A 21,885-nucleotide genomic window follows, 5' to 3' on the forward strand; every position below is an offset into this window, starting at 1 on the left:
TCGTGTCGACATGAATTATGCAGCGTTTTCGTCAATTTCCCGAATATGCAAACGGATTCCCGGGCAACGTTGGCATCTTTTTCCCGGGGTGTCAACGCAATTTCGGGGTACGAAGGGGAGTCCCCATGTTTTCCCGATATTTCGTACATTGCCGAAAAGCGATTGAGGATCAGAGGCGCTTTTCCGCGCTCGCGCATTTAAATTAATCATGGACCGGAGAATATATCTCTCTCCCTATCGAATCGGGTGATTCTGGCGAGAGAAAAGGGCGCGAGGGGGTAGGGAACACGAGGGGGTAGGTCAGGGGATCGCCGGTATATACGACACGAGTGGGTGTTTGGCTGGGGTCGTTCGCATAAATATGGAAATTTCGTAAATCAAGTTAGTTGGCGAAGTGTCGTCGAGTTTTTCAGGGAGATAGAGGGCAACGTTATTTCTCAATTTTCCACCGCACAGCTCTCTTTTTTCGTGTTTGTATATGTATATACAATATATATATATATATGTCGCTTTTTTTTACGTGAAGATGCAGCACCTGCGATTTGGCGGTCAATTAACCGCCGGTTTATACTGTACCTTGTGTGCCTTTGCCTTTTACACACGATTTAATTAATTAATAAAAAATGTTTACCGCGTGTCTGCGTCGCGTTATTCTCCAGCCGCAGAAAAACTGTGAAATTGTTAACAGAGATAGATAGAGAGAGAGAGAGAGAGAGAGAGATGCGCAAAAAACTGATTGTATCTAAAAATAAAAAAAAAATCTTTATATAAGCTGCTTTTTTCTCATCATGGATTATAAAAGTGGAATAAAAATAATTCATTATATTAAGTAAAGTAATTTATTATTAAATATAATATGAAATAATATTAAATGAATATCTTTTTACAGTTGAAAGTTTTCACAAAAAGAAGAATTTTTAAATGTCACTTTATTTAATGAAAATTTAATATTTTTTTTTATTTATATATCAAACATTTCTCTTTCTGATATCATTTAATCCCATCTTCCACGGTAGAAAATTAATCATTTTAAACTGTTAACGCGATACGTACATATATATGTGTGTGTGTGTATATGTATATGTACTAAAATTGATTATTCAAAAAAGGGGATGGAAAGTCATGGTAGCTATAGATATATGTATATTTTATCACCGAATACATGATATTTTCACGCTTTTCTCGTCGTCGCGGACGAGACGATCTCGCAGTTTCACACGACTCTATAGATGCGACGTACGCTGGCGGGATACACGTTCGCAGTTAATTTCAAAAGTGGATAGTATTGGATTAATCCGCGACTGGGCCGAGCTCGAAACAGCGCCGGTTTAACCGCCGGGACTACATTTGCCGATTTAAGCCGCTGCTTAAATATTAGTTCAAGCGCGGCTGCGGCTTCTCCGACGCCCCGCGGATAAAATCGCGGTGCCTTCGCTGCCGTTTCCAAATGACCACCGTGTGCGTGGATACGCTCCGAAAACAGCGGCGCATTAAACGTGAATTAAAAGCTTCGCGGAATAATCGAATGTTTGGAACAAAAACACGTGTGAAAAATATGAGATTAAAGGGGAAAAATGTGCATTATTCGCGAAATATCATTTGTCTCGAAATCTAATCAAAAGAGTTAAGCAATTACTTCTCCATATATTTTTCATATATTTTATGTATATTATTAATATTTATGTCTTGTGCACGCGCCTTTTGACTCGTATTGATTTTAACGTTCGGAAATTGTCGCAATTAAATGGGAAAAAAAAATTATTCGACTAGCATTAAATGAAATAATTAGATTCGCTTGATTCGCCACTTGATGTCGCACACGATAACGGATTTTCCCGCAAGAACCCAGAATTATCGCAAATGGACAAACGGAATCGGTCGTCTCGTTCGACATCATAATTGAATCCCGTTTTAATTCCGCGATCGATTAAATAATAAAGCCCTGTCCTTTTGCGAGAGAAGGACTCGTAATCCAATCTTGCCGCCAGAAACTCGGGGTCATAACTGTAACTCGGAAACTATCCATGTGCTCGTCACGGGTTATCGGGAAAGGCAGAATAGATGGATAGTCGGTGAGAGAGAGAGAGAGAAGAGAAATGTAAGCGGAAAGAAAGCGCACACAGCAGATACAACAACGAAACAAGGGTGGGGAAAGGAATCGAATTAAAATCCAATTGTCTTCGGTTGCAGCTTTTCGTAACTCGCGCGATGGCATTGATTCGATTTGGGAGCAGAAAGGACGAGTCCGGAGGAAGAGAGAAAGGGTGAGAAACGCGCGGACCCTCGGCACGGTCCGTCGAAAAAAAAAAAAAAAAAAAAACGGCACCCGAGAGGATTTTCTGTCGCGCCACTGTCGCTTCGTTCTTCCGCGGTATTTCACCTCGTGTATTTACGTGCCTCATCTCGTCGCGAACGCACGGGACACTCGAATTTGATTTACGCCTCGCTCGATGCTCGTACGTTCTCGCCGCCGCGTTGTGAATCTCTCTCCTCCCTCGCGAGAGCCTATGAAATTTTTCGAAAAATAATATGCACGGACGGAGAGAGAAAGAGAGTGCGAATGTTTCGAATATTTCGGGAATACCATCGGGAAATCTGTGCGCGCCCCGTCGTTTACTCCAGTGATTTATCCGTTGATTTCCGGCATTTAAAATATTTACGAAGACATCTCTCTGGACGCTGCGACTCCAGCAGTCAAATGAGAGTTTCATCGAAATGAGAAGAGAAACGTGGGGTAGCGTCCGCGAATTTGAAAATAAAATTGCGCGATTGCGACATTATCTCTCGCACTTTGTCTTCGTAGAATCCGCCGCAAAATTCACTTTCCCGGATTCGTCGTCGCTTTCAATGTGCAATTTATTCAGATTGTTAACTCGTACTTTTTTTCGGGATGCGCGCGCTCTACTTTCCAAAGCATTTTCGCCGACGTATCGTTACGGAACAATTTACGGAACAAGTACTTCTCGGCGGAAACTTGTCGCGCGTCTTTCAACTATCGAAAACTGGAATACATTCTCGCGAAATTCAGAGAAAGACGCTTACCGCTACCGAGTGACCAGATTTATTTCCTCGTTCTATAATATATTCTTCGTTACTTGAGAACTTTTGTTCATAATTATCGTTCGCTTGTTTAATTCCTGGAAATAAATAATTAAATCGAAACGAAAGAAAATATATTTGCGGGATAATAAAACAAGACAAAAAAAAACTGATGATACTTGGAATTTTTCGAATGTCTCTAAAGAAGGGAAAGAAAGAGAGTTTATTTGTACATATTTAAAAAATGATAAGGAGCGCGGTAATGTTGAACCGTTCCCCTGTAATTCAACATAATTTGATCATCCAACGGCTATTATTCCGTGTTTTATTACATCTGAAAGTTAATTTTTTTTACCTCGAAGTCGTGCCTTAATTGTCTCGCCGTGCGGTCGCAATCTGCGGCGGATTTAATCGAGACGTAAATTATCTTTCCACTTCGTGCGACACGAGCGTGCCTTATTACTGACGAGCGAAGAAACGCGAACGGGATATCGTTCGCCGCGAGAGATGAATTCGAGCGAGCCGGCAAAGAGAGAGAATTGGGTTTTTGGGTTCAACGCGATGAATGATTAAAATCGAATTCCGCGACTGGGAAGTCGGAAAAGCGCCCTGACATAGTTAGGAACTCCCCGATTGCGAGAAAACCGGTCGGACCCTTCCCGAATCGTCCGATGGAATTACTTAACTCATCCATCCATCGCCCGAGGGACGCGAAGAACGAGGGTGGAAAGTAGTCCACTGTGAAGCAAAGCAACGAGGTAGACAGTTTCTGTGGGGTACACATAGGGAGGCTGTCACGGTCGCAGTTATAACGTTTGTCGATCGTTAAGTCTGGAAATTCCATTTGCGTCGATCTCGAGAAGGCGGAACATCATAAAACATGATTTTATTTCCGCTGATACCAGTTTCCCAACGTTATAGAATTTTTGATCTTCTCAATTATTATACTCAAATTTGAACTACTATTTTTTTGATCCCATTTAATTGTAATGAATAAACGATGTGCGTTTTGTATTGAAAATTAAAAAGTAGCATCAAAAACAGCATATCTATTTTTCGAAGCTAATTTTTAATCTTTTAATACAATCTCTCTCTATCTCTAATAAATGTTTTAGATAAATTAGAAAATTATGAAAGTAATGAGATTTAAATAATTGACTCGCAATTCTATAAATTGTTTATACAAATTCGCATAGGAATAATTATTATCGCGAATTGTCGAATGTCTATTAATTCGTTTTGGGGTGAAGTGGCGACGCATTTTTCAAGGCGATACAATTTTTCGCAGATGCGGTTGAAACTCTCTTCGGTATCTCGGATGATCTATCCGAGATTACTTTGCAAACTTCAGGAAATAACCATTGTAACTACATGCGGCGTATGTGACGAAAATAGATTCGCTCCCGCGCAAATGTGTACATTGCATCACGAGCCGATGGATAAAGGATTGTTTTTAATTACGGGATCTCTCATCCCGCTCTCTGTTTTTCGTCGGAAAAAGTTTCGCGCGACGATACTCTCGTCCCCGATACGTTCCTCCCTTCCCCGACAAAGTTGGAAAAGTATCGAAGTTCGCACGACCATCTGTTGATCTCCGCAATCGTCAGCTGAAGATAAAATGGTTCACGTCGAGTCGTGAGATAAAGTGGGAAACGTGTCCCGGGATTAAATGGAAATGTCTGTTGTCCCTCGAGATAATAGATAATAAATGAACTTCGAACTTTTATACGCGAGCATAGCGGCAAAAAAATGATGATTACACGGTTCTCATTTTTATCTATAGTTTCTTTCCATTAAATGATTTAACTCTCTTATTATATCAAAAAATTAAAAAATTATTACCGCAAAAGTAATCTATAAAGTATATATAAAATTTAAATTGTAAATTTTGTCATGCATAGTTTTATATCGCTTTAAATTATAAAATATTTTCCATTTCTTGAACAAAAAGAATGAGATTTGTATACGGCAGATACTCTATACTTTTTTTTGTTATCTTATAGACTTATTCGTTTGCATGAAATTGCGCAAGAATAACAATGCGCGTCTAACAAGTCTAAGGGCCAATAAACGTGCATTTTCAAAATTGCGTCATCGCTGGAATTTCGGAAAGGAGCTTACTGTGACGGATTCTCTCGTCGCGTTCCTCTCTACGCGAGATGTGCGTCACAAAAAATCCGAAATTCAGATTTCGTCACGGGCGTTTTCTCGGTGCAAAAAAAAAAAAAAGAGGAAAACCGACCGGAGAAAATCGGCGGGGTTGCGTTGCGAGGGTTGTCGGGGGTCGAACCGAGAATAGCAGGCGTGGCCCGAAAACTTTTGATAACACTTGCAAATTGCTTTCGAAAATAGAATAACAATCCAATTTCGCCGCTCGCGGCGGTCGACTGAGGCTGCTGCCGGTTCTCGGCGAGCTTCCACCAAGGGGCTGAATTCGTGGGAGGGGATATGAATTCGCGTACACGCTCTCGTATGACGGTTGAATTCGATGGACCGACCAGACGGTCCTCGAAGACTTCGAAATTGAAACGACGTTAACGTTTTAACTACCGGAGGTAGGTTTTTTAACGCTCGGCCAGTTTTAAGCTATGTACCCTGTCGAAGGGTTGTTTGAATAAGAACGAACGTAGATAGAATAATCCATTAGAGTGAATTGGGGGCTCGAAATGTATCGAATTGGAATACATATATGCAACGAATTGACTCTTTAACATTAATGTTCACACAATTTTCTTCAAGTACTTATTTTTAGGAAGTTAAGTAATAATATTGAAATTAATAATAATATTGCAAATTCTCTCTTATAGTTTAACTCATTAATTATTCGGAGGAATTTTAATGTGAAATATTAATATATAATTTCGTAAAATAATAGAGCCATAATTTTCTCTCGTGCTCAAGTTAACATCACTAATTTTCGTTATATCTGTCGAGTTTTATCAGTTTGTCGATAGTGAGATCTGTGAAAGAAATTTGTTCGAAAAGCATCGAGTTAGGAATGACATTATGGAACGAGGTGACTTTTAGACAAGAGAGTTGAATGGCCAAGAAAAGACGAAAATCGACTTTATGAAACGTGCTGGCGACGACAATCTTCACCGTTTTCCGGACAATCGGACGATGTCTTTTCCGCTTCCGGAATTCATCTGTCATTTCTGCCCCGATGTAATTGCCGTTATAGATATATTTTGAGGAGAACGTTTCAAAAAATGGTCATTTTTTCAATTCACACAACTTTATTTTTATTATTATAATGTATTAAAAAATTTTGCAATTAATAAAACAATTTCGCAAATTTTTAGTCTTGCGATAAATGTTTCCTTCTAAATGTATGCAATAATTTTTTCGATTTTTTTTAGTTTTTTTGCAATCCAAATAAATTTGCATTATATTTTTATTTCTATACGAAAAACGTAATGTCATGTTCGATTTCTTAAACTGGTTTTAAATTTAAGAGGACTTGAGAGGTCGCGTACTGTTTAGGGTTAAACGAGCAACAGCTCTCCTCGAAGAAAACGAGCTTCTTTCTCGCGTTTGTGTTCTTTCTGGACTGTGTTTGGATAAGGTCCGTCGAAGGCGGAACTATAAAACCAACTTTTACGATCAAGCCGGCGATGTTGGACGGCGGCAGCATTACTTTACACAAGTTTCTGCTCGCAGAATCCGCTGTATACCATGACACGCACGATCAATTTTTCAGCAGCGCTTCGTCATTCATTTCAACATACCTCTCCCTCTTCAATTCTTTCGCTTCGAGAAAATACTGTCTACTTGAAAATATTCTTTTTCTTCTAAAAGCAGTTTAAAAGTGCAAAGATACAAAGTGCGAGGATAAAAATATACACAGGAAATTTTTGCAATCCAACGAAAGAATCGTGTAACGAAGATTAAATACGTTAAGGTGGAAAATAGAACGTTATCGTGAGATCAATCGAGCGTTTCTATCTCTTTTCGCAATTAAAGTCCTTTCGTTAATCGATGAGTATAATTATCCCTGCGTTTCACCCTTTCGTTTGGATCATGCTCTTTTCCGAGATTAGTCTACCTTCATCTTCAGACTTTCTCTCTTATTTACCAATGATTTCTAATCAAGAATCCTTTTCTTATTGAATAAAGTCGAATGTCGAGAAAATAATGTAGTGTAAAGTATAATTCTTTTATATTTTATATGTTATTTTTTCTAAGTATAAAATAGCTGAACTAAAATTCCGAGGGAATAATTGTTATTATATTAAGCGATTGATATTAATGAAAGAAAAATATGAGTTTAAGAGAGATTGTTTTATATATTATATTAAATTAAATTATATTAAAAGATTATCAATGGATTTCTGAAAAATATAATATAAAAAAGACATATATATGTTCAATTAAATTAAAGTTTAACGTATAAAGAAGATGATTATTTTAGTTAAATATCTGGCAGATCTTCTTATAAATAAGATTTATCTACTGTAGAGTTCGCAAAGACATTGAAATCGTCTTGTCGGAGAAGATTTGTATTTTAAGCGTGAAAGAGTGAAATATCGGTACCGATAGCGACGCGCTTTTGTAGCAAGATCGAGATATCCCGCGTATGAATGGCGAAAGTATATCTCAAAGGATCGGCGAGAGTAGCAATGCTTTAAATTTCATCTGCGCCACGTCCGACCTTAATCGCATTCGGCTGACTAAATTTCCCATTCAACTTTTCCCCGCGGGACCGTTTTCCGCGGACTTCTTCGCAACGGAATTATAAAGGCGATCGCGGGCTTTCTCGCGAAAAATTCAAATTGTATCGCGTCTATGACTTTAGAATGGCATAATAGAATCATAACCGGCGCAATATTCGATTTTTCGACATCTTAAGTCCGGCAGTTGTTTCAATATATTTGAATAACACATACATTTAAGAATTTATTGCTCTTGCGTCGTTTAGTTTATTGCTTTATTTCTTATTTAATCGCGTGTTTGATAGATTAAAAAAAAAGTTTAGCTCTCAACATTTATTCTTTCAGCAATATTCGAAGCTACGGTCGCGCGGAGTTTACTTGACGAAACTATATCACATGTAATTGTATTATTTTCAATACTACATGTTTACTTCCAGACAATATTGATTCTCAATAAAATTATAATTTTAGATAGTTAATTGTTATCGTAACTAATCTAAAATCGTAACTCATAACTTTGCAGGATTATAACTTCAAGAAATTTTAAGAGAGTAAATATTCAGTATTATATGAGGATTTTTTTAAGATAAGTATTTAAAATTGTGCTTTAAAATAGCAATTATTTTATCGAATATAGATTCCATTTCAGGCTTTAATGTATATAAAATATGTATTTTAAAGAAATATACGAAAAATGGTTTCTGTATACTAAATGTAAATGTTTGCCGTTTTATTTATATTATCGATTGAATAGAGGTTGAGTTTAATAATCTTGTAAATAAAGACAGAATTAACAAGCGATCATACTTACAGCGACAATCATAATAGACACATGGAGAGGTTATATATAAATAATATTTTTCTATATCGAGCCTAGTCAGTATCAAATCGAATGTTGCCAGTGTCGGAAGCATTTCCTTGTTGCGTTGTGTCTACAGAATATTTCTGTATCTTGATTTGAACCGGAATTGTAATGTTAACGATATTACAAAAGATAATGAAAAAATTCAATCCCAGGTACAAGAAGATGAATAAATTCAAGCCAAAGGTATTTATACAAGTGTTTTCTAAATGTGCCGATGTAGCTCGAAAGATAAAGCAAAAATTCAAGTTTTCGAAAAAATTAATCATTCACTTCTGGCTCTCAATTCGTTCAGCATATTCGAAAAAGGAGAGAAAGGATTACTCCGTGTTACCAAGAAAGTTTGTCTCCAAAGTTTGTACAAGATTCGACGGACCGTCTTCGCGGTTTATTTGACATGCATTCGCTTTCGAAAGTCACACTATCCTCGGCCGATAGCTTTTCAGTTTTATAAGAAATTCTCGGTTAGCTTCTCGTTCTTTAGACTCTTTAGACTTTTTCTCGAAGCTCTTCTCGATCGGGGCGATTCGTACTTTCGAAACTCGCGGAATGCAGTACCCTTTCTGAAGTGCATCTCGTACTTTTTTCTTTGATTTGAAGTCACACTTCCGGCGCAACGGATATTATTTTTACGCCACTACTCTCTCTCTTTTTTTCTCTCTCTCTCTCATTGTTTCCTGACGTTCGTCGTAGTTGTTCGCTTAAGCTTTTTAGCCTGCATGAAGAACTCTTAAGTACCTCTTGAAAAACCGTCGGTAAGTCTACTTTCTTCCGCGATTATGGCTTATTAAGTCTTCGTGCCTTTATTAGGCGAGTTTCCTCTTTTGTTCCCCAAAGATTTCGACATAATTGTCCATAAAGGTGACTTCGCATCGTTCTCTATCAACGTGGTATATAACTGCTGCTCTATTTATTTCTCTTGAGACAATCGCGCGCTCGATTAAAAGAAATATATTTTATATACATATACATATATATTACATTTCCCGAAAGTAATTCTATTTTATCATATACTTGCTTCTTGTAAAAAATGACAATAATAAAAGCTCGATGTATCTGTAAATTTAGTCTGATAAAGAGCACTCTTTATTTACGCTCTCTAAGAGAAAAGTTAATATCAACCATGTCACCGTCGTTATTGTCGTGTTGTTATTTAAATCTCGTATATTTTATACCTCTCATATTTCTTACGCCAAGGGCGTTGAAATTTTACAAGGTTTTACGCACACTACACACACATGCGCGCTAGAAATTCGCAGAACATAAATTAGAATACGCAGGATTTACATGGTGAACTTTTTACGGTAACCTTCGTGTTCTTATCTCACCCTATATTTTTCCGTCGCGTGTAGCTGGAAGGCAAGGATGATGATATTCGTGATCGCGCGTGGTTGCCACTGTACCTTTTCTTCGTAAGCTTCCCGCGTATTTTTTAAGAACGCGTTATTCTGAAATTCATGAAGCCAAATGACGCGATCGGGATATAAAAGTGAAGCGTAAAGAAAAAGGCAGCTCCCCCTTCCCTCTGCGAAGAATTTTTGTCAAAAGTACGCGAGATCGAAAGCTGCTTTTTCGAGATTATACTTTGGAATTGAAGATTGAAATATTGTATAATCGCGTTCTATGATAAATGTGTATTTGAGAGAGAATGCGAATTTTCGACGAATTGTACAAAGTAGTTTCGAATCTCGTGCCTTTGAAAACTAAAAGTCCGCAAATAATAAACACAACACAATATCGAACGAACAGATTTATCGTTCGTGGAACCGCAGTTACATTGAGCTGAATTATTTATTTGTAGCTCTCGCGAACTCTCTCTCTCTCTCTCTCAGTTTTCTCTTTTTTCACCTTAAAAGTTGCTCTCGAACTTAATTTACTTCACGGAATGGCAGTCGGCGAGTTTTCTGCGTGCGTCTTCCTCGTCTTGTGTTTGATTTTCGGGAAAGTCGCATACACACAAACATATATACAGACACACGTGTATATATACAAAAGATTCGTCGTCGGTTTCGCTCCTTCGCGAAGATGCTCGCGCGTATTTCCTAGGCAGCGGGCATTATTTTGAAATTCATGAGGTCGAATGGCGTAACCGCGTAAGGGCGAAGTTTCGGGCGGGATGACGAAGTGGCCCGGTTGAAGTAACTTTTGTCGGTGTGTACGAAACGACGAAGGAGAGAAAAAAAGGAGACGCCGTACGCGCGCGCGAGCTACGTCTCGTCTGCGAGAAGCACGCTCGCTATTTTGCATTTGCACCGGCGGAAAGTGCATATATTTCGTCGATATTTGAATATTCACTCTCTCGTTCCCGAAATTAAATATAATCCGGAAAAATTGTTTTTTTTTCTTTTTTTCCCCTTATACCATATATCGGCGACGAGCGGCTGCGAAACGTGGCTCGCGTTTCTTGTCGGTTTTTTGTTCGCTGAGATTACTCGCCTACGGGCTTTATTCATACAAAAGATCAACCACGTAGTATAACGGTTTATTCTTTATAAGGAATAAATTGTTGTTCCGAAATTTAATAGAAAAAAGGCAGGAAAAGCATCCGCGAGATGTTATTTTATTCATCTTTACTATGTATTCGTCGATTGTCCAAGACGGGATATCTCGGGCCTTTGTTATATTGTACTTTGGGAGCAGCTTCTTTGCGGGGCGATTCACATCAGTCTGAGAACAACGCAAGGCGAACTACTCGTAAATTACCAGCGCATAATGCTTCTTCGGACTTGGCGAGCCTTGCGTTATTCTAGTCTAGGATCGTTTCGTAATTCATGATATATCCATCAAAATTAATGATCACCAATTAGCGCGTGGTTTGTTTTGTTGTTGAGAAAAGGAAGAAAAAGATGCCTTTTCGCACAAGTTTACCGCGTTTCTCGCGCCAGCACGATTTATCAATTTCGCGTTAGATCGATGGGAACGCACCAAGATTTCTCGCGACCGCAAGATGCAAATGAAATCCTCTGGCTGTACGCGCTAATTAAAGCAAAATCCTCGCGTCGACTTCATTAGCAGACCGCGCGCGAAAGGGAACACTAATGATGATAGTGTTAGCGAGCGTCCTATTGATAATCACGATCGGCACCATATTATGCCGAACTTTTCAATACGGCCACTCTTATTCACGAGCATTAGATTAACCTTTCCGTTCGTTGAGCCGAGCGAATTTTTATTCGCGAGAGCGCGCATAATACGATGTGTCCTAGAATCACCGACATCCCTTTCATCCGAGCTTTCCGCGATCGATTAAATTATATTCCGACTTTTTTTCAACGCAAGGTTTTCTATATTAATATAAGCGATTAAGATTCGGAGGTTCTCGTCGCAAATTGAGTACCTATAAAGAATTAAGAAATCGCATTATGTAATTAATTCCAGATTAACGTTTAATTAAAAGAGATTTGTCAATCTGTGTACGTGTATGTACATATATTTACATATTTTCCCAGAAATTTTTTATTTTGGTTATTTAAACCACGTAAGTAGGACGATTATCCCGAGCGATAATCTGGTTTCCCGTCTGCCGCTTGACTCGACGAGTTCGCGAAATTCCAACGCGATTCACGAAAAAGAAGACGCGATCCACTTTCGCGGTTCTTTGTGTGTTTCGAATATCGGATCCTCCGTTCCATCCTCTGCGTTCACGGTTGAATGATGTCGAAGCACGACGATCGCAGTAAAAGCGAGTTCCACCCTAACGAGCGGCTTTAATTTCTGCCCTCTTTCCACGTCATTTGCTGTAGAGGAGAGTTTCGACGAGAAACACGACTCGACGCAAAACTTCCTCTCTCGTCGAATTATCCGGCTTGTAGACAAGTCGGTGGTACAAGCCATATACAGACTTACCTTATTAATCATTATATATTTTGGATATCATTGATTCATTTTTGTCGTTTATTGCATTCGATTAAATTTCTGCCGATACGAGAGGAGAAACTTTTTATCGAGAATTAAATAATTACGAAAGATTGAGAAACTCAATTTAAGCAGGTGAATAATGCTTTTTCTTACAATTTATCGACAATATTAATTTCTCGAATATTATTGCTATCGCATGATTAATTGTATCGTCACGTTTTTTACAAGAGTTATTTTAATAATCGAGCATTTCTTCGCGACGAGTTTCCGATCGAAGCGTCAATGAAACGAATTGACGTTTATTCCTCATAGACATCCTTTATTGACAGTATTCGGTCTTTATTGTATAACGATGATCCGCGGTCGCAGGTGCGCGATACCGATCAATTGTTGATAAATTTGCGTCAGGTGATATTAATAACGACTACTCCTCGCGTGGCTGTCAATTTTGCGGGAGAGGAGACAAAACTTGGTTCATCACACCGCGGGAATATGGGTTATATCTGGGTAATAAACCGGAATAGGACTCGTACACACATATAATCCTTATGTCCCATAAAACGAAACGATCCTCTGAAATCTTCGTAATCTCTCGAGGTGAAGTTTTGGCCGGTTCCGGACGAGAGAGAACGCGTATCCAGAAGCCATCCATCTCGAAAAGCAATAATGGTCTTCCGCGTCCTCGTTTCCTTGGCAGCCTATCACCGCGAACTATCTTCGGCCAATATTATTTTAGTGGCGTTACATCGCGTGTTTCGCATCCTTCCGACGCTCGCCACCATCGTCGTCGACGTCGTCGTCGTGTGAGAAAATTGACCTACCTATCCAAGGATAGGCAATCGCCGGCTCGTAAACGGCGAGTGACCATGCTAGGAGATAACGGGATCGCGTCTAAAATTGCTTCCGGTAGCGACTTTAAAGTCCAGATTTCGATCGCGAATTGCGCTGTAAACTCTATCGCTAATGTCTATCTTTTTTATCGCATTTATTATTTCAATTTGGATAATAAATATACAGAAAAATCTAAATAAAATAAAATGAAACTACGAAGGAGACGAATATAGATTTCTTCTCTCGCTACACCTCTCGATTACGATTTGAGACACCTACGAGATCTTCGACGTTTATTCGTCCCATAGCAGATTGGTGATCCGCAGACGCGAACTCGATCGAGCGTGTCGCCGAGTTTTCTTCCTCGACGGCATCCGCGACCGAGAGAGAGCTTCATCGGGTTCCGCAGACGGCGCGTGAGATTGGTTTGTCATCCGAGCGAAGCTCCGTCGTTCTCCAGCATACTCTGACTCTCATGGACGATCTTGAGACAATTCCGTGCGGATCGTCGGGCACGTAAAACGCGGATCGCACGGAAGATTGGTCTTTCGGCGGAAGTGGGAAGGACGAGAGAAGAGAAAAGGAGAACAGGGCTCTCGCTTCCTGGATTTAAGATCTCGGCGAGTTCTCGACAATCGAGAGAAAACAACTTCGCGACCCGCGAAGAACAGACGGGAGATGTTTCTCCAGGGGTGGAGAATCGAAGAGACTGCGAAAGACAGAGAAAGAGAGACCAGGAGGAGAGTGTTCGTGAATCCGTGAGAGTTACGGGGCTTCGAGGGGCGAGAGGGAAGGGAAGGAGAGTGGCCGGACCATAATCCATACATTCGCGGGAAATAAATAATACACGAGCACCAGGACCGGGCGGTCGGCTCCGCCGTACATTGGTCAGAGGATGAACTTCTATCCCCCATATTCGAGGAAAATATACGAGATCCGAGTTCCTTTCCCTGACTCGTCTCCACCCACCAAGTTTTCTCCTCCTCCTTCTCTCTCTCTTTCTCTCTGTGATCGCGGAGATATATATATATATATATATATAGAATTTGTTTTGTATCTGTTTTCCTTCTTATCGCTCTTTGAACGATATTCCGTCTAACAGTGCGCATTCGATGTTCTGAGAACGTTTGCGATGTACTTTCGACAGATAAATTGCGTACGAAATGTGCGTCATCGCAGATAAAGCGTCCCTCTAATTGCACTTTCGCCAGATGATCTCTTCCACTTCCTTTTATTTTTCGAGTTAGAAATAAACATTTGCGACTTTTTCTCCCTGTATCGTATACGTGGGCGAGTAGATACGCAGAATGTATGTTTCTAAACGTATTTTACACGATACTGCCCTGCATGAAAAGCATCGTTAAACTGAAGAACCATAACATTTTCGTTGAATTTACTAGTAATAAGTGATGCGTGCCTCTTCGTAAAACGGAGATTGAAAGCTTTATTATTTTCATGCTCGAAAGATGCAAGAGAAATATTCATAAATAGCTAACAAAAATAAAATAAAATAAAATATCGATGCTTCGCGTAAATGAATGGATGTAAATGATTTAGATTGATGGCGCAGCATCTTCTCAAAGGATAATAAAGTCCTCGGAGCTTTCTTGTTCTACGATCCGAGAAGAGTGACCGCGGTCGCGAATCCGCACGCCGTGCTTCCTTCCGCTTCGTTCGCTCGTCTTTTCCGTCTTTGATCTCGCATTCCGTTTCGAGAGTCCCCAGCGATGGGTGGTTTTCCTTACGAGTTATGAGTTATCTTCCGCGTTTGGCCATGCGAACGCGTCACAGTGAAGGCCTCCTCTGTCAAAGCTCACCTGCAGATTTAACAGGAACGTCTCCGACCGCGACTGCATAATGTAACCCATAATTCGCGAATAAATGCAGTGACGGTCCGAAATAAATATTTCGTTAAGCTCTTTCGCGATGCACGCGACGTGTTTCTGTTTGAACGACGAGAGAAAACCGCGACTGTATAAGAGACGAAGATCTAATCGCGAAAAGGCGAATTTTCGTCGTATAATCATATAAATAAACGACGAGCGCATATTTTAAATTTTTGAAATAAACGGCAGAGATAGATAATGACGTGTATGTGCAAAATCTATTAAACTTATAGTTGATTGCTTCGAAACATCGTAAATGTCATAGTGCTCGGTTTTCACTCATTTTTGCCTCCGTAAATCTTTCTTTACAATAATTGTGCACAGAAGGCCGATTAACGATCTTAAGAGATGAGTCGAAGGAGGATGTTCTTTGTAGATGTTGCTTCGCAAAGGAGCATAGGGATTAATTATTAATATCTCGCGAGAGAGAAAGAGAGTTTTCTCCTCGCTTGACTGACCGCAACCTTCTTCCGTTTCTGAGAAGACCCCGTTAAGCATTTAGATTCAGACTCGCGTTTAAAAGCATCTCACCCTGCTGTATAGCACGCTTCCTGATCCTGATTTCTTTTGACGCCAAGTTTGAGATTTATCAACGTTCTAAAGACGTAACGTCAAATGGGAAGATTTGCAATGCTTCTTTCCGTTCCTTAAGTAATCGAGAGATGCTCGACGCGATAATTTATTTCAATTCCGCTCTCAAAAGCTTTGGGGATAAAATCGGAAATGTCGGCGCGATTAGTATTTTGCGAAACGAAACTCAATTTGACTTATAAATATTTTACAATTTTTTTCTCTCATTTTTCCTCGCATTGCGATAACATATCACTATATCCGCGCTCCAAAGATATCTTCCGATACGTCGAAGATCGTTTGCGTAATGTAGATTTATGCGAACGGCGGTTTGCAGTGTAATTCTGAATTACATCATTGTGTATACAGACGCGAAGTGCACGTCGTTGCAAAGTAGAATTTATCGAGAACTCGAACTCAAACTGGTCTGAAGGAGCTATTTATATCACACGAATGTATTTTATTGTTACAGAGGGGTAGCGACGAGCTTCTGTCGCAAAGCGGGGCAGTCAGCAATGGTGCTTCAATGAGTCCGCAACCTCATCACGCGGCCGACAACAACAATGACGCCAAGAAGGTGAGTGCTTTTATTAATTCAATGTTGAACAGAGTTGGTCTCCCCGATAATCTTTGCGCGATAATAAATGGATTTTACGAGATTTAAGAATTTTTACTTTAGTTTATTGAAAGGGAAAAATCTACTATTTATTTATCATCGAATTTAGTTATATAGACACACAGATATATATAAACACTTGTAACAACATTTCTCGAAATGCTCTCGCAATATAGTCGCGCAAATTCGTATTTTATATATCGCGTCTCTCTTCCCGAAAGAAAAATCCCTCTTTTCGATTTCGGCGACGGCAATAATACACGTGGTACGACGGAATAAAATACAAGGAACGTCGATAACTTCCTTCTCGGTCCGTCCATTTCACCACGATGGTGGAGAGCGGTCGTGCGCGGAGCTTTTTGGGAGAGCTTTTCTCTCCCTCACTCTTCTTTCTCTCACTCTCTCCTCCCTCGAGTCGCCTCACGGCGAACCGACCGCAACCAGAACGCGCAACGAACCATAAATCATCGCATACCAAAGAGAAATTCGTATGCAGTGACCCCGATTGAAATGCGTCCATTGAAATCTGATCGGTCGCTTTCGCGTTCCCCGAAGAGTTCTCGCGTTCCTTCCGGTTTTCCCATCGCGACGAACGTATGGCTGTCCATCAAAGAGACTTTTTCTATTTTTTTATTTATATTTATTTTTTTTTTTTCGAACCAAGTCGACTAACGCTAAATCGTTGTTTGTAGAGATTTTTGACGAAACGACAAAAACTGTCAGGTGAACGAACTCGGGAAACTTAATTTTTCACGGCGGCCGATTATTATCCTTCGCGCGTAACGACGCGCGTCAACGAGAGATATGACAAATATTAATTAGTCTCGTGTATGTTTGTATGTGTGTCGCGAGATAATCGACTGCCGATAGACGAAGAGAAATTATATCGACGTGTATCTCTACGGGAAAAATTAATTTTCGGCACAACCCTTGCGCGCATCGCATCAAAAAGTAGAGAGAAAATAAATCCCTCTCCCGATAGTCTGACGATTATTAATCGATCTACTTTACGGGATCGCGGGAAAGTATAGATTATTTTGTGAATGCCATTAAGAGTACACTGTATTTATGTCCCGCTGAAATTAATAGTCGGTTCAGGAGTGTGAACTGTACATTTTGTCGAATATAAAAAGTCGATAAATTTCTCGTATCGATATTTGTTTGGATATTTATTTTAATTTCACGAATATAGAGATTAAACGATTCGCGTATTCGGGAATTAAAAGAGCAACATTTTCGCAAGGGAGAGGAAAGTGTGACGTAAGATATGACCTTTTAACGAGGTACCTTGATTCAAATATGAAATTGTACGTTTGATCGAATATAAATAGTCGATAAAAATCTTTCGTATTTCAATATTTTTCTTCAACATTTATATTCGTTTTAATTCCTCGAACATACATATAACTAGAGATTAAAAATTCGCGCGATCTATCAGAAATGAAAAGAGCAACATATTATTTTCACAAGAGAGAGGAAAAATGGGACGTCGTAAGATGCAGCCTTTTAGCGACGTAACGTACCTTAATTAATATTTTGCGCGGGCGACAGCCGTTTTACGGGCTTGCAAGCTTCCGGTACGGAGAAAGAGCGACACTTTTCTCGCGCACCTGCTCTCGTCACGTATGCCCTACGTCGTCACACGTCGTTTCGACGACGACACGAAAAAATAGTGAAATTTCTGGAACGCAAACGACGACGACGACGACGACGACGGCGTGTTTGAAAACCGCACCGGGAGACACGGCCATGTCTCGGATCACTCGGTTGCACGTGCACCACCGGATGTAGTCCAAAAGTTCGACCTCGTTCCTCCCCGGGCGTCGTTAATCATTTTCGTATGTATGTATGTAGCAAACAGAGGCGAGCTCTGTGGGCGAGATACGTATATAAAGCGCTCCGCTTTCATTTTCCGCGGAATTTACCGAAATCCCTGTTTAACTGAATCGGCGAGTTTTTGCATCATCCGAAAAATGTCGATACGATTTGATTAATAGTTTGATAGCGCGATGTAGGCGTTTTCGCATTAGACCGCGTTGGTATTTTTCAGGTAAAAGCGAAATAACAGAATTCTCTCTTCGAAGCTCTCTTTTTTTTTATATATTATATATAAACGCGGTATAAATCGGCGAGACGAACGAATCGCGTTACTTTTTTCTTTAATTTTACCCTTATTTTTTATTGTGACAAACAATGCTATTTAAAAATGTCAAGGCGATCTCAATAGCCTCGTTAAAACAACCGGCGAGGCGGGAGAAACCAACTAGTCCGATTTTTAACAGCCGAATACGAGTCTAAAATATCATCGTTACGCGAAATGAATTTTAATCATTATGAAATGTCCATTACAGACAGCAATTTTTTGCCGCGCTCTTTGATATTTTATTATTTTTCGTAGAAATTATATATGTTTATATATGCAAACACTTATACATCATCTTTCTCTTTCTTGTCATAAAATTTCCAAGCAACGAATGCTGTTGTTATACAGAGCATTCGGGAAAACGAAAATAATCATGCTCTGCGTCATACTCGACATTTTTCACGGCGTGCAAAATCGACGATCGTTAATGTAACGTGTTTTTCACGAGAGGGTGTGCTTTTTGCGTATATATTTACTCATGACATCGCGAGAACGGATTCGATGACAAAGCCAAAGCCTTTCCAGCTTGCCGCCTTTGAAAATGCACGCGCTTAACTTTTCCGACGAAAAGTCTTTCACGCGACGAGAAAAACTCTAGGAAATTTATTAGCCATTGCCGAGTATGTACACATTTATTTTACAGCGCCAGCTGAAGACGCAACGTTTACGCGGCGCGCGAAAAAATACTGCGAGAAATATCGCAGAATAGCTGCGGCAAAGTCTCGCTACATCATCGTATTTAAAACGGCGCGATATATTATAATAAAGTTATAATAGAAAAAAAATACCCGTGATTTGTCTACTAATGAAATCACGCTGCTAATCGATTTATGTAACGCGTAACAAGATTGAAATTATTGGAGAAAAATTTTACATAAAATTAAATAAAATTAACATTGAATAAAAGTTAAAATTCATTAAAATCATATAATTGAGATAATTTGCTTCTTATCTCGTAAAACAGAGTTTCTCCGAGAAATATTTTGAAAAAAATGTCGCAAAATTATGTTTTGTATCCACAAGGTGAATCGCAATTTGTGGGTCTCCTTTCTAAACATACGGGCGAGAATAGCTTTGGGACCTTTCCCTCTCGGTTGCGGAATTGCGCCCGGCCGGAGCAATTTCTCCCCAACGCGACCCACGGTATATATTTCGGAACGACTCTGCCATAACACATATGCCTCTTACTTAATATAAATTGGCGTTTGGGAAAAAGGGTCTGGAGGGTGCGATTTATCAGAGAGGAAATCGAACCCGCGCTGTGCCCGGCGCGAAATCTGTTAGGAGCAAGAAAAAAGTCGATCCCTCTCGCAGACATGGAAGGGGAACGCGGCTAAGAAAGAATATATAGGAAAGCATCTTCTTACAATCCGGGAGGGTGTGTTTTCATCTTTCTTCCCGTGAAACACGCTGACCGACGTACATCATCTGCTCGCTATCATTGCGAGCGTGCGATACAGCAGGTGCTTTTCCAACCTAGTCTCCCGTTTTCTCTCTCTCTCTCTCTTTGTCTCAACGCTTCTTTCCCTTTTAACAACATTCTATTTTTTTTGCAGCATAATCCCTTTCGCGTATCTTTCAGAGCTTGTTTCGCGACGCGCAAAATCCTTTGCTTTATAGCGGTTTAGTAACTTAAAATAGACTTTCAAAACATGTATGTACTATATATGTTTGCATCTTTTTTTCAAGTCATATGACATATTTTTAATTTATACTAATGCGTGCACACCTGCTTTTTCTTAATCGATTACTTCTTTATAATATATGTTCGCAAAAATCACGCAAATTAATCTCGCCGCAAAGAAAGCGACGCTTCAGAGAATCACTATTTCTCGATGCTTGCAAAATCCGCGGGTTCGAAGAATCGAAGAGCGAGGAAAAAAGGAAGGTGACGTGGAAAGGGCGGGAATTTCTCTTTCTCTCGAAGGCGCGACGGGGAAGTAGAAAAAGGAAAAGAGTCCTGCCGATGTTCGTAGACGTTCTGAAGAGGTGAGCTCGTGAAGCTCGTAGAAGCTCCCATTCATTGGACCTTCCAGGCTGAATAAAGCTTCGGGAGAGAAAAGAGGAAAAGAGAGAAGGAGAATAGGTACAACCTTCCGCCGTCATATTTCCACTACTTTGCCTTCGGGGCTTTTCTCGTGATATCAATCGCTTCGGGATTCGCGTTTAGATTTGTCCTCCTCTTCGGCAAATCTCCGCAAAACGACTGTCCCTCATCCGGTTAGGATATCGTATCAATCCAAGAAGCAACTGAATCTCTCTCTAAACGGGTTTCTCGACCCTCTGGTCACTCAAGCTTCTTTACTTAACTCTTCGACTAGTAACAGAGCGCACGTAAGTGGCAATCTCTACTGTGTATACGTGCTTGTGCCGATTTATTTTCTAGTAAAAAAAATCATCGCGCACGTTTTTTTTTTTTTTTTTCAATGTTAAACATTGCAAATGTAGCGTACCGTGTAATGCAACGCTAATACTAGCGATACAACGATTCTTTTCCGATAGGTCAATGTAATGCGAGCTTGTGTCCTTCCTCGGACGCAAGTATGTACTCTCCGGAAAATCGTATAATGCGCGGCATTAACTCTATAACGTTGCTAAGTGGATGCGAATCCGCTTTAATACGGATTTTTAATTTGCTCTGTAAGATCCCATCTAGCGTGAATAATCGCGTTTGAGGTGGGGGGAGGGGGGGAGAAACGCGGATTAAACGCGGGTATATAAATTGATTAGTTGCACGCTCGGCTTAATGAGGACCGTGTAATTTACATTCCGGCCGTTGTGAATTGCTAATTTTAATAATCGCGAAACTGGATCCGCTGAAACGTAAATACGTCTCTATCAGCGTCCCATTTCCATTTCGTAAATAATACTCCGTATAAAATTAATATCGCAATTTGTATTTCCATCAGTTACAGAGCCGCATGATGAAGACCGTTGCGATTCTTTCGAAAATTCAGCGTTTAATCTTCCATCGTTCCGCATGCGTTTAATGAATCGTGAATTAACTTTCCGCAAACCGGCTGTGTTTTATGTGAAAAAAAGGAAAACGGGAAAAATAATTCCGACAAATAACATCAATGCTCAATAATATTTTTCAACTTATTTAATATTTGTTTAATTCCCAAGTATCGATAAAGAAAGAGAACGATTAAAATATATTATCAAAAATTTATTTAAAATGTCGGATAGAAAGATGAAAAGGTATTGTATTTTAGATGTAAGAATGTAAGCTTTGTTATAAAATTACCCACACTTTCGTTCAACCTTTTTCGTTTAAGATATTAAATTCCTCCGTGTCGGCTATTCGAATATCCTTAAATTTCGTAGAATAAAGGACAAAAACTTGGGACGAACTGACCGATAAAAACCTCTCTGGCGTGTTCGCTTTATTAGAACGACACATCGGGTCTCTCTTGTCCCCGTTTCTT

General features: G+C 39.8%; 1 protein-coding gene across 11 annotated transcripts in view; it reads left to right on the forward strand.

Annotated features, from left to right (window-relative positions):
* The window catches only part of heph (polypyrimidine tract-binding protein 1 heph), a 386,169-nt gene that overhangs the window by 249,939 nt on the left and 114,345 nt on the right, over positions 1 to 21,885 (forward strand). For 10 of the 11 annotated variants that reach the window (XM_085490344.1, XM_085490352.1, XM_085490358.1 and 7 more), the window contains one exon: positions 16,171 to 16,275. In XM_085490344.1, the coding sequence (XP_085346470.1) occupies positions 16,171 to 16,275 (105 nt within the window). Of the gene's footprint in view, positions 1 to 8,593; positions 8,740 to 16,170; positions 16,276 to 21,885 lie in introns of those variants that run through there. The other variant, XM_085490338.1, reaches the window with a different exon arrangement.

This window comes from Nylanderia fulva, unplaced genomic scaffold (genome assembly GCF_048542155.1).
Source record: "Nylanderia fulva isolate GAGA-0341 unplaced genomic scaffold, ASM4854215v1 Scaffold1, whole genome shotgun sequence".
Taxonomy (NCBI): domain Eukaryota; kingdom Metazoa; phylum Arthropoda; class Insecta; order Hymenoptera; family Formicidae; genus Nylanderia; species Nylanderia fulva.